We start from the raw sequence: 16861 nt of genomic DNA on the forward strand, positions 1-16861 counted from the left end.
GCTTCAGGAATCTATTCTTCCTCCCCACCTGCTCTCTTTCTATATATCATGAAACAGGCTAGATCTGGGTTCAAATTCTGTCTCTTCAGATGATAATGACCCTTAAATCAAAGGTAAATTGGACCAGCATACCTAATTTATCCAAAGGTTGTGAATACTCAAGAGGTAAATTATCTGCTGTGCCTGCAATTAGTTAGGTTAGTGATATGGTTTGGCTCTGTGTCCCCACCCAAATCTTATCTTGAATTGTAATCCCCACATGTCAAGGGAAGGACCTGGTGAGAGGTGATTGATTGGATCATGGGGGCAGTTTCCCCCATGCTGTTCTCGTGATAGTGAGTTCTCATGAGAACTGATGGTTTTAAAGTGTGGCACTTCCTCAGTCTGTCACTCTCTTTCTCCTGCCACCATATAAGACATGCCTTGCTTCCCCTTTTTGCCTTCCACCATGATTGTGAGTTTCCCAAGGTCTCTTCAGCCATGCAGAACTGTGAGTCAATTAAACCTCTTTGGTTTATAAATTACCCAGTCTCAGGTGGTATCTTTATGGCCATGTGAAAACGGGACTAAAACAGTTAGGGACATCTCCCTGACCCTTAGGCATGTGCCTTGGTTCCCTAATTTTAAACACTGTAAATCCTGAATTACTGCTGGTACTAGTTTTATGGAAGTTCCTGTGAACACTGCCTTCCTCTGCAACTACGTGGGACTAGGAGAAGGATTCCATTCAGGCCTGACCTGGAGAGGTCCTCATCTCCAAGCTGCTGGAAATTTCCTTGAGAACAGAATCATTTCCTTTTCATTCATGACAACAGTAGCAGTGACAACTATAATGACGACTTAACTGAGAAAGAGTTCCAGGCCCTGGGTCACTCAGACGGGAGACTGAATCCTAACTCAGACACTTCAAATTGGTGGCACCATGGGAAAGGTTTTTAACCACTCTGAGACTTAGTTTCTTTAACTGTAAAATGAGGGTAATAAAGTACTCACTATAGGGTTGGCCTACAAGTCAGGTAGCATCTGCCACTTAATAAGTGCTCAGTAAACACTAGCTAGGCTTTAAAGTGAACTGAGACCTTCTTAGACACTCCTGACTAAAATGATCTAGTTGAGATCACTCACTCACTAGAACAAAAAAATGTTATTAGAATCTATAACAGCATAATTTCTTGACTTTAATTCTTCAGTACTGTTCTAACACAAAGCTAGTTTCACAAAGTTTGGAGATTTTTATTACATGTGAAGACAGGGTAAGACTTTATAACTTCAGGACTGACAGGATTTGGGGCAAGACAGAGTACTGGGAAACAAGCTTAAAGTTGAGAGAGCTCATTATAGAAACAATGCATTAGTTTTGAAGTTGAGAATAGAGATAATCCTAGATAATTCTGGCTTAAAACCACTTTACCTAAAGTATACAGATATTAGTTTCAACTACTTGGTTCATTACCTCAAATATCCACTTTACTCAACTATGTAATAATCACAAATGATTGACCTGTAACCAATAGGATTTCTGGAGAAGGTAACTTCCATTCCTTTGTGGACTCTGGCTGGAAAAGTCCCTTGGGTTAATAAAGTTAGATTCCATACTAAGACTTATTGAAGTGTGTATTTTCATCATTGAGTGGAGTAAATCTTTCTGATGGACATGGCACACTAGACTGTGATAGAGTTCTATAAATATTGATCATTGACCTCAAGAAACTCTGAGGTTACATGACATTTGGCTGTCTATAATTTATGTAACATAATTATCATGCCTCTGTTCTGCTTATTTATATGCTTGAGAATCTAATGCTATTTGCGGACACAATGAGATGAGAGTAAAGACAGCCAGAAGGTTTTTAGGCATCTTGGAGAGTGGCATTTTGGGGTAACTTCTGGGGATGGTGACTTTCCCAACAGAGCTATAGACATGCCCTGGGTCTGTGGACTTGTGGGGACTTTATTAGGCAAAGTGGAGACATTTAACCAGCACTGCATTCAAAACAAAAGCAAAAACCTGTTTTGCCTTTATTATTCAGATATATTCCAGCATGAATGCATTTGTAAAAGGCTTGTCTTTCACGGGTTTAAGTAAAGCATTTTTGACATTTCATTAATTCCAGCCTAAGCAGCTTAACTTGTGATTTTGTTTATGTCTTTTCTCTGTATTCAGACATTTCCTTTGACATTCCTTAAAGCAGAATCTAACAGGGTCAAATATAGACAAAACCGCACAGCATGATTTGAGAATCTATGCTGGCTAGACACAGATGTCAAGGCTGAGAAAGTTCTTTTGAGGTGAACTAAACTACTAAAAGCTACAAAAATGGAGTGAATTGAGGTTGATATTTTCGTGTATCGTTTTGGAAGGGCCAAAGGAAAATGTCCCATTCCAAGAGAGGATATACTGGTTTAACACAGAAGCTCAAATATCAATCCCATAAAAGGAGGGGAAGTGCCAATGAGCTGCACTCTGCAGTTCTGTCCAAGTTCTGTCCACTGACCAGTGCCTGAGCAGTGACAGAATTTGCCATCAGAGTCAAGGGAAGGGTCCACTTTACAGACAACTGCTGTCCAGCCCTGAGTTTGCCAGGCCACATGTCCTTTCCTTCTTTCCTTCTCCCTGCTGTTTCTGCCTGTGGAGAAGAAGCTTGGGCAGCAAAGCTCTTGCAGAACCTTCTACTGGGCTCTTAGTAAACAACGCCAGGGTCTATTCTCTTGTTACTAAACTTTGCTCTTAGTCTAGAGATGCATCTCTTATGGTGGCTTCTTGAAGGATCAGGTTCTCAAAGCTCTAGGCTGAGCAGGGGAAGCTACCTCCCTTTGCTTTCTTCTTTGAGATCCAACCAGAGAGAATGCTGATTCAGTTTCTGGATGTCTTCCTAGGATGTGTGCTGATGTCAGGACTGTGCCACACTTGACTTTGGAGGCTCATTCATCACTTTTGGATTCTTTCTGCTACATGGTGGACTAAATCAGCTGAGTGGCCACACTTGAGACTAGAGAGACATTCTCTCTCACCCTTAACCTATTGTCTAAAAGTGTGGCTGATGGAGTCTATATGCCTGGGTTCTAATCTTAGCTTTGCCATGAACAGGCTGGGTATCCTTCAGCAATTTAACCTCTATGACTGTCAGCTTCCTCATTTGTAAAATGGGGATTAGGACTGGGCGTGGTGGCTCACACCTGTAATCCCAGCACTATGGGAGGCCAAGGCTAGAGGACTGCTTGAAACCAGGAGTTCAAGATTAGCCCAGGCAATCTCTTAAAAAAAAAAAAAAAAGGCCAGGTGTTGTGATGTGCACCTGCATTCCCAGCTACTTGGGAGGCTGAGGTGTGAGGATCCCTTGAGCCCAGAGGATCCCTTGAATCCCATTGAGGTTACAATGAGCTATAATCACACCATTTTACTCCAGCCTGGGTGATAGAGTGAGACCCTGTCTCTAAAAATAAATAAATAAATAAAATGGGGATAATAATAGTGCCTATCTTGTGGGACTTTTGTGAGGATTCCATTAGTAAGTATGTGTAAAGCACTTAGCACTGTTAAAACAGTATTAGTTCACAGTGTGCCAGTCTCCAATATAAGTAGTTTACAGGCACACTTTTTACATGAGACAACTACTTGTGAGGTAGACAACATTATTGTTCCTTTGTTTGAGGTTAGAAAATTGTGCCCAAGGTCACACAGCAAGTAGGTAATGGGGCAGGATTCTGGCTACAGAGCACATGTTCAGCTGAAATATTCCATAAAGATTCAGTATTACTATTGCCAATTTTCTTCTAATGATCAAACTATTATATTCTATTCAGAGGACAAAATTATGGTGAGATTGTTAGGGAAGACAGTCATCTGTTACAGAGCTGAGCCGACTCCTCCACAGATTTTTATACAAATCCTCAAACTGAAACAAAAGTTGGCCTTTCATTCAGTAAGTCAGGGATTATGTCTGCAAATAGATCTTTAGGAGAAGCCTACTGGAAGCAAATATTGTTTACCTGCAGGAGAAACAATTCACACTGCTGTCCTACTAGGATAATAATGCAAAGGCCTTTTGTCACCTGAGCAAAATTAATTTGTGATTTCACCCCTTATAGCTTCTGGGTCACTACAGCAATGGTCATTGGTGGGGGTGGTGAGGGAGGGTGAGGCATATTGAGAAAGTCCTTATGGAGCTGTTGCTTGATGACTTCCAAGCTATGAAGCCTTGTTTGTCCCTTTAACAGAATGTGATATTTTTAGCCTCTGCACATGAGCCAGTGGCAGTCACGCTGCTCAGGCGGGGGTTGCAAGAAGCTGTCCCATGTCCAGCTGCCCCCTTCCCTCTGCAGAACAAAGCCTCTATGCTCTATAATTATATGAGGAAGAGCTAATAAAAGCTTTGCATACAAACCTCAAAATTCAATTAGTGCTGTAATTGTGAGCCTGACCCTGAAGACAGATACAGGCTTAGCTTCTGATCCACAGAACAGTACCAGCTCAGTGAAGCCGGCTGCTCTCAAATCATGGATTCCCTTTCCTTCTCTGTGTGCTGAGACAGACACATCATCTGGTTGTTTAAAAAGCTTCGCTTGTTTGGAAAATGTAGAGTGTCTTGCTTTAGAATTTCATTGGTTTGTCCTGCACCACTAGCTGGCTGCAAGACTTCACATATGGGTGGACCCTATGGTCATGCTATTTACACTTTTCCAATACCCTGGTCTCAATACTGAAATGAAAGCACTCCATGATTAAACCTGGTGGAAGGCTGGGAACAGATGTCTGACCTAAGGAGTTACTGAATCTTGAGCATATCGGTGGGACAAGTGGATTAGGAATTCTGCCCATAGAGAATAACTGTGCAATGTTTTCTTACTGTGAGCTCCATGTCCTCTTCCTCTTTTTCCTTTGTGGGCTTCTCTGGTTCTTCTGCCTCCTTCTCTTGGAGGTGGATTTCCTGGGCCTGAGACATATAGGGCATGTCGTCTTTGTTCTTGAACTCCAAGCTGAGAATTGAAGGAGGAAGTAGAATTCCCAGAATTACCTAAAGTAATAATAATGATAATAATAATAATCACATTTAAAGGATTAAGATTAGGGTGGTTGTTTAGAATCAGAGAGCCTGAGGTATGGGCTATAAGAGTGTATGCGTGTGTGTGTGTACATGTGCACACACAGTTGTTATATGCTCTGTGGGGGACCTGGACATCTGACTAACTAACATATTAACATATTAATACTAAGAGGATCATTTTGTCCCATCTAGGAAATATTTTGCACAGCTCAGTCTCATTTTTGGAGGAAAAAAGCATTTTGCCCAAATTTGTCTTACCCAATTAACACCCACTTTGCATGTGGGTAACAGAGGAAAAAGAGACTCTATTTAAGGCAAAAGTGGGAAAGAATTCAGATTTACATTTAGCCATTAGACAGCGCTTGATTTTGACTGTGAAATCAATTCATACATCTGTCCACTGGCATTTTTTTTTTTTTTGCTAATGTGTCAAGTGGAGTGGATTATGTGTTATCTGATTATCTCTGCAAAAAAAAAAAAAAAAAAAAAAAAATGCTGTCCTAAGTTGACCTTGAGAGAATACATGTAGGAAAGCATTTAATTCATTTTAGGGCATCTTCCTGGTATTTGCTACGAGAACAGCAGAAACACAAACACACATACACACACACACACACCCCAGTGGGCTCCGTATGTGCTGAGAGAGTCCCCTTACACACAAGCCCCAGGAGAAGCCAGTGCTGTATTTCTCTCATGTATAAACATCACGCATAAATCTATGCAAGGACACTAAATACGGAAGCCTTTCTTCTGAGAGGGCGGTCTCATTCTTCAGAATGAACAAGTGTGTTTCTGCATGATAATACTGATGTCTGACTGTATTCCCCAAGTCCTCTCTCACCTCTTCTCTCAATCCTAAAACAATTCTGGGGCACAAGACTTCTGAAGATGAACCTCCTTGAAGAAACTGCTCCAAGGTGAGGGGCTAAGACCCCTCTGAAGGGTCAGTAAAAATGATCCTCAAGTAATGAGGAAGGAACAGTCCTTGCTTGAATGCCCACAGGGACGCCAAAGTAGTTCAGGGAAAATGGCTGTGAATTCATGATGCTGAATTCTGGGTGCCTGGCCGGCCTACGAAGGCTCAGGTGGCATGCTGGCATCTTCAGGGGACATGACACCCTGTCCTCGGAGCTGAGAGCCAGCTTGGCTCCCTTCCTGAGGTCGGGCTTGGCGGTCACCAGCAGTGTGGCTATGGAGTGCCCATGACCCACATCACAGAACCTTTCTGTGACTCTAGGCCAAGAGCCCACAGGAAGAGTGGTATGGAGAAGGGGTATTGGTCCCATAAAATGGTGGGTGTCAGGGGCAGGGGTGAGGTTGGGGAGGGGAGGAAATGGGAAATGGGGCCATATAGGTCAAAGGGAACAAAGTTGCAGATATGTAGGATGAGTATGTACCATACAGATGTAATGTACAATACGAGGACTCTAGCTGAAATATTGTACTGTATACTGGAAATATGCTAAGAGAGTAGATTTTAGGTGCTCTTACACACACAGGGAAGGGTAATGAGGCAAGATGATGGATATGTTAATTTGCTTGACTAGAGTGACCATTTCACTATGTATATCAAAACATCATATTGTGGCTGGGTGCCAGTGGTTCATGCCTGTAATCCCAGCACTTTGGGAGGCCAAAGCGGGTGGATCACTTGAGGTCAGGAGTTCAAGACCAGGCTGACCAACATGATGAAACCCCGTCTGTACTAGAAATACAAAAATTAGCCAGGCATGGTGGCTTGTGCCTATAATCCCAGCTACTCGGGAGGCTGAGGTAGGAGAATCGCTTGAACCTGGGAGGTGGACGTTGCAGTGAGCCAAGATCACACCACTGCACTCCAGCCTGGGTGACAGAGCAAGGCCTTGTCTCAAAAACAAAACAAAACAAAACAAAACAAAAACCAAAAAACTCTCAAAAAACCCATCTTGTTGTATACCTTAAAACAAACAAAAAACTCCCCATATTCTTTCAGTCTTCCATCTCCCATTTTTTTCTGTCTTTCTTTTCCTTTTTCAGTTTCACATTTTCCTTGAAAAACACTGAAAAGAACATAAAAAAAGCAAACGCTATACACCATCCTATTTCCCTTAAAAACAGTAACATCTCTTTCAGTCCATTCAACCTCAAAGGTAACCACTGCAGACAATTTACTATGTGTCCTTCCTGATTTTTATAGGATAATTTATACAGACATAACTATACATAGACACATTAAAAATGGCCTCAGGTTATATACAGTGGTCTGTGACTTGTTTTTCTTCATTTAAGAATAGATTAGGATTATCTAGCAATGGCTTTCCAAGTAAATCTATCTCAGTTTTATCTTAGTTTAAAAAGACCTCTCAAGCACATCTGGTAAGAGCCACTGTCTCTATGACATGATGCCAAGGAGGGCCAGGGGTTCAGGCACCCTCTGCAGTGACAAGGTGGCCTAGGTGGGGACTCCTGGTGCAGCTGGCTTTGCTTGTGCAAATGGCAGCCCCTGCAGTACCTGTGCGTGGCCATCCCCTTTGACTCCTCTGAAAAATATTAATGTCCAGGCATCCTCTATAAAGATGCTAATGCAGCAGGACCCAGGGGGACGCCCCAGCCTCTATATGGAATAAACAAAACCAAGCAACACTCTACAGGATTCTGAGGCACAGTCAGGATTTAGAACCTCCCTCCTGAGATAAGAGGATGCCCAATTCCATGGCAGATTTTGGCTGGGAAAACTCTAACCCACCCGCCGGTCCTCATAGCCAGGAGGGCCTTATTGGGCGCGCTGACCTTGAGGCCTGAGTTCTTGCGCATGCGGAGCCGGCCCATCCACATGTCGGTGAGCAGCATCTGGCTGCACGTGTGCGCGATGAAGTCGCGGTGTTTGGCAGCCACGGCAAGCTGCAGGCACGTGGCGTTGCTCCAGTTCTTCAGCTCATACGTCAGCAGTTTCATGGCCAGCTGTTCGTCCTGCTTGTAGGACTGGTCCAGGAGCTCCACAGCCAGCTGGCCAAAGTCTCTGAAAGACAGAATGGGTGGAAGAGTCCTTCAGGTCAGCTTGGAGACTTATAAGATAAAAGTGGACCTGCTGGCCAACCAGAAAATGGGGTCACTGGATGATGTAGGTGTTTCATATGGGGTCTAGTCTGTTTGTAAATTCATCCAGCCAACATCCACTAAGCATCTACTATGTGCCGGATACCATGTATAGAACTGGGGGTATAAGTCAAACAATACATGATCTCTGTACTCAGGCCCTCAGATTCAGTCATATAGTGTAGGAGGTGGAGTAAGCAATCAATAGAGTACAGTACGTCATTGTCGTCTTCTTTTTTTTTTTTTCTTGAGACAGGGTCTCTCTCTGTTTCCCAGGCTGGAGTGCAGTGGAATGATCATGGCTCACTGCAGCCTTGACCCCCTGGGCTCAAGAGATCCTCCCACCTTAGCTTCCTGAGCAGCTAGGACTACAGGTGTGCACCATCACACCCAGCTAATTTTTAATTTTTTTTTGGAGATGGGGTCTTGCTATGTTGCCCAGGCTGGTCTTAAACTTCTGGGCTCAAACGATCCACACACCTCAGCCTCCCAAAGTGCTGGGATTACAGGCACGAGTCACTGCACCAGGCAGTATGTCCTGTTAAATGTGTCAAACTTCAGTTCAAATTCCAGCCTTGCCACCACAAATGTGTGATCTTGGACAGGTTACTTAAATTCTCTGAGCCCCATTTTTCCTAGCTGAAAGAAGTGCATAACTACGGGGCCTACCTCATGGGGAAGTTGACAGGATGAAATGTTCCATGTTTCTATAGGTACCACCATCTGTGGCACTGTGCACAATAAAGGGGAATTGTTTGTGTCCATCCTGTGTGTGCATCACTGGGGTGATACTGACTTCCCTTAAAGTTCTGAGTAGCTCATACTCTCCAGCACTGGGATCCCACCTTTCTTCCTCTCCCCCTGACCAGCCCATTTTGCTGGGCGGACCCACCTGGAATTGTGATTCAGCTCCTGGGAAATGTCGTCAACCATGTCGTTCTCAGAGGCCTCATGAGCCATGGCTTTGCAGAGCTTGCAGGCCACCAGGGCCTTGGCCATGGCCTCCTCACCGTGCTGCCAGAAGAACAGGGCCATCTTCTGCCGCTTCATGAGGACAGCCCACACCATGAGCTCATGGAAAGGGAAGGGGAAGTGGTTGATCTCAGGATCATCCAAGTCAATGTCCACCTCTTCTTCACGTTTCTTGGTTGTCTTTCTTCCTCGCCTCAAGGGAATATCATCCTGTAATTACAGGGAAACCACACAGACTGAGTTAGAAATGAATTGGTTCATTTCAGCAAGTAGCAATTGTATATCTTCTCCCAGCTAGCTCTGGGATCAATACTGAAATGAACTAGGCCAGCTCCTGTCCTAAAAGAACTCACAAGCTCATCCATGCCCAACTTTAAAACAAGTGATGATAAATGCATAAGCATAGTGCTGAGGGAACATGTCAGTGTTACACTCTGATTAAAAAAATTATTTTTTAATGGGCCATTTTCTTTTTACTTCTGTCCATTTATTTCTTCAAAAGGTAATGTTTGTACCTAATGATGGACAGCACTACCCTTTTTGCTGAAAGGATAAGGACATCCTAGATTTTTATTTGCATATATGACAGTAACCACATGAACAAAAGATGGCAAATGGATAATTTATCTCAAGTTTCTGAATACCTATTAGATGCATTTCTGAAGTAGTTCTGGCCTTTAGACCTGTCACCACTTGTAAACACTCATGAATAGATTTTGATTACTAGAATTTATGTGCTTCCTTGGTTTTCAGGTTAGTATTTCAAATAGGATTTTTTTTTGTTTGCATTGCAGATATAACCTCATGGTGGAATTTTCAAAGGTGCTGTGAGCAACCCTTATGACACATTATATATATATTATTATATATATATAATATATACATACTATAGTATGTAGTATATATAGTATTACACATTATATATACTATATATTTATAGTATATATATTTTATATATAGTATATATATTATGTGTATATACACTATATATTATTTTATATATATACTATATATGTAGCATATATATAATGGGTAATAAAGAGAATAAATCATTGACACTAATAATTTGGACAAACACTTACCTCCATTCCCAGCAGTTTCAAGGCTTTGGGCTGTTAAAAAAAATGTTGTGAACAAAGTTAGATCAGTTAGATCTTTCTTTCATAAAGGTAAGAAGAGTCCTATTATATATTTTTTGTTTTGTTTTGTTTTGTTTTTATTGAGACAAGGTCTCACTTTGTCACCTGAGTTGGAGTGTAGAGGCATGATCATGGTTCACTGCAGCCGCAACCTCCCGGGCTCAAGTGATTCTCCTACTTCAGTGCCCCACGTAGCTGAGAGTACAGGTGCATGTTACCATGCTTGGCTAAGTTTTAAAAATGTTTTGTAGAGATGGGGTCTCACTATGTTGCCAGGCTGGTCTCAAACTCTTGGGCTCAAGTGGTCCTCCCACCTCAGCCTCCCAAAGTACTGGGATTATAGGCATGAGCCACCACACCCAGCCTCCAAGAGTCCTATTATATTTCAAACAGGTAATAGAAGAACACTATTGTACCATATGGTGTTTATTTTATTTTGCTAAATAAAACACCACAAGAAGAACTGATTTATAGAAATTCCAAGAGAATTTTGGATTCGGTGATTTTAATGAATCTACAGAAAATGAGGAAATTAGCCAGGCATAATGAGATTGCCTGAGAATAGAGCCTGCAGGTTTATAATGTCTTTTGTGAACCAAGATTTCTTTCACCTTCTATAACCATCTTGTTTGGCTGACACCTTCACAACATGTAGTATTTGAACAAGTGCTTTGGTCTGAATGTTTTTGCCTCCCAAATTCATATGTTGATATTCTAATTCCAAAGGTGATGGTATTAGGGGGGACACTTTCTGGGAGGTGATTAGATCAAGAGAGAAGAAACCTCAGGAATGGGATTAGTACCCTTATAAAAGAGGCTCAATGCAGCTCATTCACCCTTCTACTGGATGAGGACACAGTGAGAAGGTGTCACTATGAATGAGGAAGCAGGCTCTCACCAGACACTAAATCTGCTCGTCCCTAGATATTGGATTTCCTACCCTCCAGAACTGTGAGAAATGAATTTCTGTTGTTATAAGACATCCTGCTGATGGTATTTTGTCGTAGCAGCCTGAATAGACGAAGACAAATGAACAAGGAAACCTTCTATCAAGCAGAATGAATCATGTATTTCTCACACCTCTGAAAAGCCTCTATTATCTGGAGACCTGGGATATTATTCAGAAATATATTAATATGTTTAGATTCTTTATGCTGGCCGTTTCCCTGTGCTGCTGCACATCAGGGCAAGGGCGAGTGGGGCCAGAGGGCCTGTGCTGATGGTGGCAAAGGTGCTTAATAGCATGGAAAGTGTCAGCACACAGGAAGCATCATTGGCCATGCTGGGAATGTGCAAAACAGGCACAGGCTGAGTCGGAGAGAAAAGGCAACTCAGAAGAACACAGACCCTGATCTATATTTACCAGGAGGTAATACAAAATTACATCTCTGGGGCCAGGAATAACAATTTTAAGCTTTTAAATATTTCAGAATGGTTGGGCACCATCTTGAAAGTTATTTGAGTAAATGGTAAGTGTACAGCACTTACAGTTCCTCCAAATTGTATTTGGCTATTCATGTTAGAACAGCTCAAACCGAATCTCTCTCTCTTATTTTTCTCTCTCTCTTTCAGCTTCTAAAATGACTACTAGGCTAATATCTATTTCATTTTTTTCTTATTTATAGTTAGTGGTATTTTTTTGAAAATTCTGTTATATATATTTTTTCATTTTCAAACAAATCCCTGTTGTTAAATTTTAGGTATTTTCAAAGTTCTTTACTAGTTCCACAAAATGCTTTCAGAATCAGAAAAAAACTTTGTTAAATATAAAAATCATGGCTCCACACAGTGGCTCACACCTGTAATCCCAGCAGTTTGGGAGGCCAAGGTGGCAGGTGGATCACCTGAGGTCAAGAGTTTAAGACCAGCCTGGCCAACATGGCGAAACCCCTTCTCTACTAAAAAATACAAAAAATAGCTGGGTGTAGTGGCACATGCCTGTAATCCCGGCTACTCGGGAGGCTGAGGTAGGAGAATTGCTTGAACCTGGGAGGTGGAGGTTGTAGTGAGCTGAGATCACACCACTGCACTCCAGTCTGGGCAACAGGGTGAGACTGCGTCTCAAGAAAAAAAAAAAAAAAATCATGCCCACTACCAGCTAGAGCAGCAGTTCTCAGAATGTGACCCATGGGTCATGAGGGTCCCTGAAACATTTTGAGAGGGTGTGTAAAGTCAAAGCTATTTTCATAATAGTACTAAGATGTAATTGGGTTTGGCACCATCTTGACATTTGTACTAATGGTGCAAAAGCAGTGGTGAGTAAAGCTGCTGGGTGCCTTGGCAAGAACAAAGGCAGTGGTACCCACCTTTACCAGATGTCATTAGACTCCAGTGTTATGCATTTGCAGAAAGCAAATGCAACCGTTTTACTTAAGAATGGCCTTGTTGAGGTCTAAAAAATGATTAACTTTATTAAATCCTTAACCTTGGTTAACCGTCTTTTTACTGTTCTGTGGGATGAAATGGGAAGTATGCCCCTAAAATAGTTCTGCTGTATACTGAACTATTATGGGTTGTCCTGAGGAAATGCACTTATGCGATTGTTTGGATTGTATTATAGCCACTTTTTTTTTTCATGGAATATAATTTTTACTTGAAGGACTGATTGGCAGATGGACTAAGGTTATGTAGACTTGGACCTTTGGCAGATGTTTTTGGAATGACCAAAGTGAGGCTGTTATTTCAAGGAAAACAACTGATCGTATTTGCTGCCAATGACAAAATTCAAACTTTTAAGAAAAAAATTGGGATTCTGGAAAACTTGTATGTACTTCCCCCACCTCCACCATGACTTTGACAGCTTTTCAGTACTGAAAGACATTTCCCATGAGATAGAGGTGATACTAATGAAATTGTATAATAAAATGTGTCAATATTTGGAAGAGCTGCATACCTTAACAAACTAATAATTTTCCATGACCAATCTATGATGTTACAAGATCCATCAAAGTACAAGATAGACCATTGGATTTTACTTTGTTATTATTTTATTGTATTGTTTTAGAGTCAGAGTCTCACTATGTTGTCCAGGTTGCAGGGCAGGGGCTACTCACAGGCACTATAATAGTATAATACAGCCTCGAACTCCTGGGCTCAAACGAGTCTCCTGCCTCAGCCCCCTTAGTAGCTGGGACCATGGCTGGCTAGACTAGTGAATTTCAATGTAATAGAATTTGAAAAGTTCACTTACATGGTTTTAGATTTCACCTTGCAACTCATTTTTAAGAAACTGTTACTTATTAAATTTTGGTGTAGTATCAAAAAAAGGATATTTACAATTACATGTAAAGAGGGTTAAAATACTCCTTCCCTTGATATATTTGCTGTGTTTGTCATATATTTTTGTGGGGTCAGATTTTCTTTATATACTTTAACCAGAATATCCTACAATAGACTGAATCCACAAGTAGATATCTAGCCCTCTTCTATTAAGCTGGACATTACAGAAATTTGCAAAAGGTAAAAAATGCTCCTATTATGAACTTATTCTTTGTTTTTGAAAATATATTTTTGTTTGTAAACATGTTCTTTTGTTAACATATAATGAGATTCCTATGTTTAACTTAAAATGGATTAAATATTTTTAGAGTCTCCATTTAAATTTCTAACATGGTAAATAAATACCGATAGGTAGAATTCCCATAGATAAAAGCTCCTTGAGGTTCTTAACAATTTTTAAAGGTATAAAGACCCAAAACCTGGAAAACTGCTGAGTTTAATAATCTCAATGATGAGCTTAATTTGAATTTCATTACTTTTGATTGTTTAGGTTCACTCTCAGCGCAATTTTCTGATTTTAATTCCCCTTGGAGACAAAGAAGCCACAACCCAAATCCCATACACCCTAGTCTTCCCAGGAAGGGCCCCGAATTTGCAGCCAGCCTCACCCTCTTGGGGCCGAAGAGGTTGTGGTAGAGGGTCCGGAAGCGCTTGCGCGTGTAGTTGCAGCGATAAGCCCCGCCCATCAGGTACTCGATCACCAGGCCGATGTCAATCAGGCTGATTCTGTAGTCTGGGGGCAGGTTCCCCTATCAGGGTAGAATGAAACAAACAGACAAATCCAAAAGATAACGTGGTTTACTAGGGATTCTAGTTCACGTATTCTGTAACTAGAGTAAAAAAAAATAATGAAAAAAGAAACATATGAATGTATTATTATGCTGGTTAATTAATTCACCTTAAAATAGATCCAACCGAAACCTGGATACTCTCGCTTGGAAAGAAGACATAAGTTAAATAAGAAGATGCAGTAATCGTCGGCAATAATAGAAAATCAAAATATTTATTCAAGTCTTCAGCTGGGGAGAAAAAAACACCAGTGTAGAAGAAAGAAACACAAGGCTAGACAGGGCAAATGCTATCACTCCCAGGCACTAGGAACTAGGTTTCCCCAGATGCTCCCCAAGCCCGCATTTCTGCCTCTGACCCAGGCCTGTTACCACTCTCTTGATATCATTTGGTTTCTACCACCCTTTAAAGGAAGACTCCTTTCAGAAGATGAGTGTCATTACCAGAGCCTCCATCAGCTGGGATTTTAGGACTCAGGTCTCCTTTAATACAAAACCTCTATCCATAATTTTAAAAAATTGACACTTTTTTCATAAAAGAAGAGCAATATTTAGGGAGGGGATTTTGGGTGTCAGGATGAGGTTGTATATGAACATCCCTTGCATTTAAAGAGAAGGGGGAGAGAAATTGGAGAAGACATTTTTATCAATGGAGTATTTATTTTTCTAGAATTAAGGAGATTTTCATTTTCTCTTTTAAAGAGAGTGACATTTCTTAAAGATCTAGAGTTATGGTGTCTTTGTTAGCTGTTTGCCATCTATACATGCAAAAATAGTAAAGATTTTCTTATTATTTACTCATTACTGCTTTCTACTTCTAAAGTTTAGGTTCTTAAGAAAATTTTTGCTGTTAGGTCAAGGGAGAGTTAGTTACATTTGTGAGAAAGTCTGAGTGCATAGTGAATTCCAAAGGTCATGATTAATCCACTCTCACTGCCTGGTGTAGCTCCTTCTTGCGGGAGAGCGCTCTATACCATGAATGGCTGGGTGTCACACTGCTTAGGAAGCCTCATGCCCTTAGATCTATTTGGGACAGACACAAGGGGCTCCATCCACTTTTGTCCTTAATGAAGGACCCACCCAGGATGCTGTGTGAGATTTCTGCCACTTCACAGAAGACGTTCATTATGTATAGCGGTGGTTTTCCAACTTTGGTGGCATCAGAATACCCTGGGGAACTTGGTGACATTACAAACGGCTGGACTTTGTCTCACCTACTTCAATGTATCAGGGCCTCTGTGGCCTTTCCTAGCTCCTCAGGTGATTCTGATGCACACTCAAGTTTGTCAAACTGCTTGTCTACTCAGTAAGTTTCTGGTGGTAGTGGTAGATTAGGCAGCAGAACTGGGAAATTCATAGTGTCAAAAGCTAATTGCTTTCAGTCAGAAATTAATTAAAATTTTTTTGCTAACCTGAGGGTAGGTTTTCAGTTGTCCTTACTCAGCTTTTCTATGGGCAACTGTATCCATTTGAAGGTTTTGGGATTCAGGATTAGAGGTATCCCGCTGCATCCTATCATTAAACCTATAGCTTTACATGTTTCTTGTTTGATTTATCTTTATATCCTGAGAGCCTCTTATAATATGCCTGGCATATGGTGGGCACTCAGAGTGTTTTTGTTGAAAATGTAAGGCAGTAAAACAGTGAAATTAATTGATGTTGTTGGGATCAAGTCTGGGTTTGGGTTTTTGAGTATTATGTTCTCAGTAACAAAACCAAGTAGCCACAATCTGTTAGTCATCCCTGGCTGGAATAGCCCTAGTTCACTATGGAAATTTGCTTTGAAATACAGGTAATGCTGTATCTGGAATTCAGTGGCTATCCTCAATGGAGTGAGAACAAAGGGATAGTAATTGAAGCACCAGCCTCAGGCATATAAGACTCCATTGCTGCTTTTTTTTTTTTTTTTTTTGAGACAGAGTTTCACTCTTCTTGCCCAGGCTGGAGTGCAATGGCGTGATTTGGGCTCCCTGCAACCTCTGCCTCCTGGGTTCAAGTGATTCTCCTGCCTCAGCCTCCCGAGTAGCTTGGACTACAGGTGTATGCCACCATGCCCAGCTAATTTTTGTATTTTTAGTAGAGACAGGGTTTTGCCATGTTGGCCAGGCTAGTCTCGAACTCCTGGCCTCAGGTGATCCTCCCGCCTCGGCCTCCCAAAGTGCTGGGATTACAGGTGTGAGCCACCATGCCCAGCCCATTGCTGCTTTTTAGACTTCTTGCTGTCCCCAGAATTAGCTCCCACCCCATCCCACTGTGTTCTACCTCTCCCTTGGCTTGGGGTACATGGTAGGCTTGGGCATCTAACTGGAGCCAGCCAGGCAAAATGGGGCTGTGTGAAGGGCATCATATATGAGGTGGAACATTTTGAGACACAGACCCCTTCCGTCCTTGACCTTGGCCCTCCACAGCCTAATCTGGCATCCATTTGATGAGCTGAATAGTCCCTTCACAAAAATGACCTCTACCCTCCTCAGAATTTCAAAATCTCCTTTGTTTGAAGATTATCTTTATCCATCTAACTGAATCAGCAAGCTAAGCTATCCTCAGGCTAAAAAAGACCAAT

At 41.6% G+C, this 16861-nt stretch overlaps 1 protein-coding gene across 26 annotated transcripts in view; it reads right to left on the minus strand.

Annotated features, from left to right (window-relative positions):
* TRPM3 (transient receptor potential cation channel subfamily M member 3) overlaps nucleotides 1-16861 on the minus strand; it is a 905462-nt gene that overhangs the window by 82130 nt on the left and 806471 nt on the right. For 8 of the 26 annotated variants that reach the window (XM_034967596.3, XM_034967577.3, XM_055091887.2 and 5 more), the window contains 6 exons: nucleotides 14409-14444; nucleotides 14119-14259; nucleotides 10175-10204; nucleotides 9013-9302; nucleotides 7815-8043; nucleotides 4848-5015 (listed from right to left, as the gene is read on the minus strand). In XM_034967596.3, the coding sequence (XP_034823487.1) occupies nucleotides 4848-5015; nucleotides 7815-8043; nucleotides 9013-9302; nucleotides 10175-10204; nucleotides 14119-14259; nucleotides 14409-14444 (894 nt within the window). The remainder of the gene's footprint in view (nucleotides 1-4847; nucleotides 5016-7814; nucleotides 8044-9012; nucleotides 9303-10174; nucleotides 10205-14118; nucleotides 14260-14408; nucleotides 14445-16861) is intronic. The other 18 variants (XM_034967598.3, XM_034967583.3, XM_034967578.3 and 15 more) reach the window with 3 other exon arrangements.

The sequence above is a fragment of the Pan paniscus genome, chromosome 11 (genome assembly GCF_029289425.2).
Source record: "Pan paniscus chromosome 11, NHGRI_mPanPan1-v2.0_pri, whole genome shotgun sequence".
Lineage (NCBI taxonomy): Eukaryota > Metazoa > Chordata > Mammalia > Primates > Hominidae > Pan > Pan paniscus.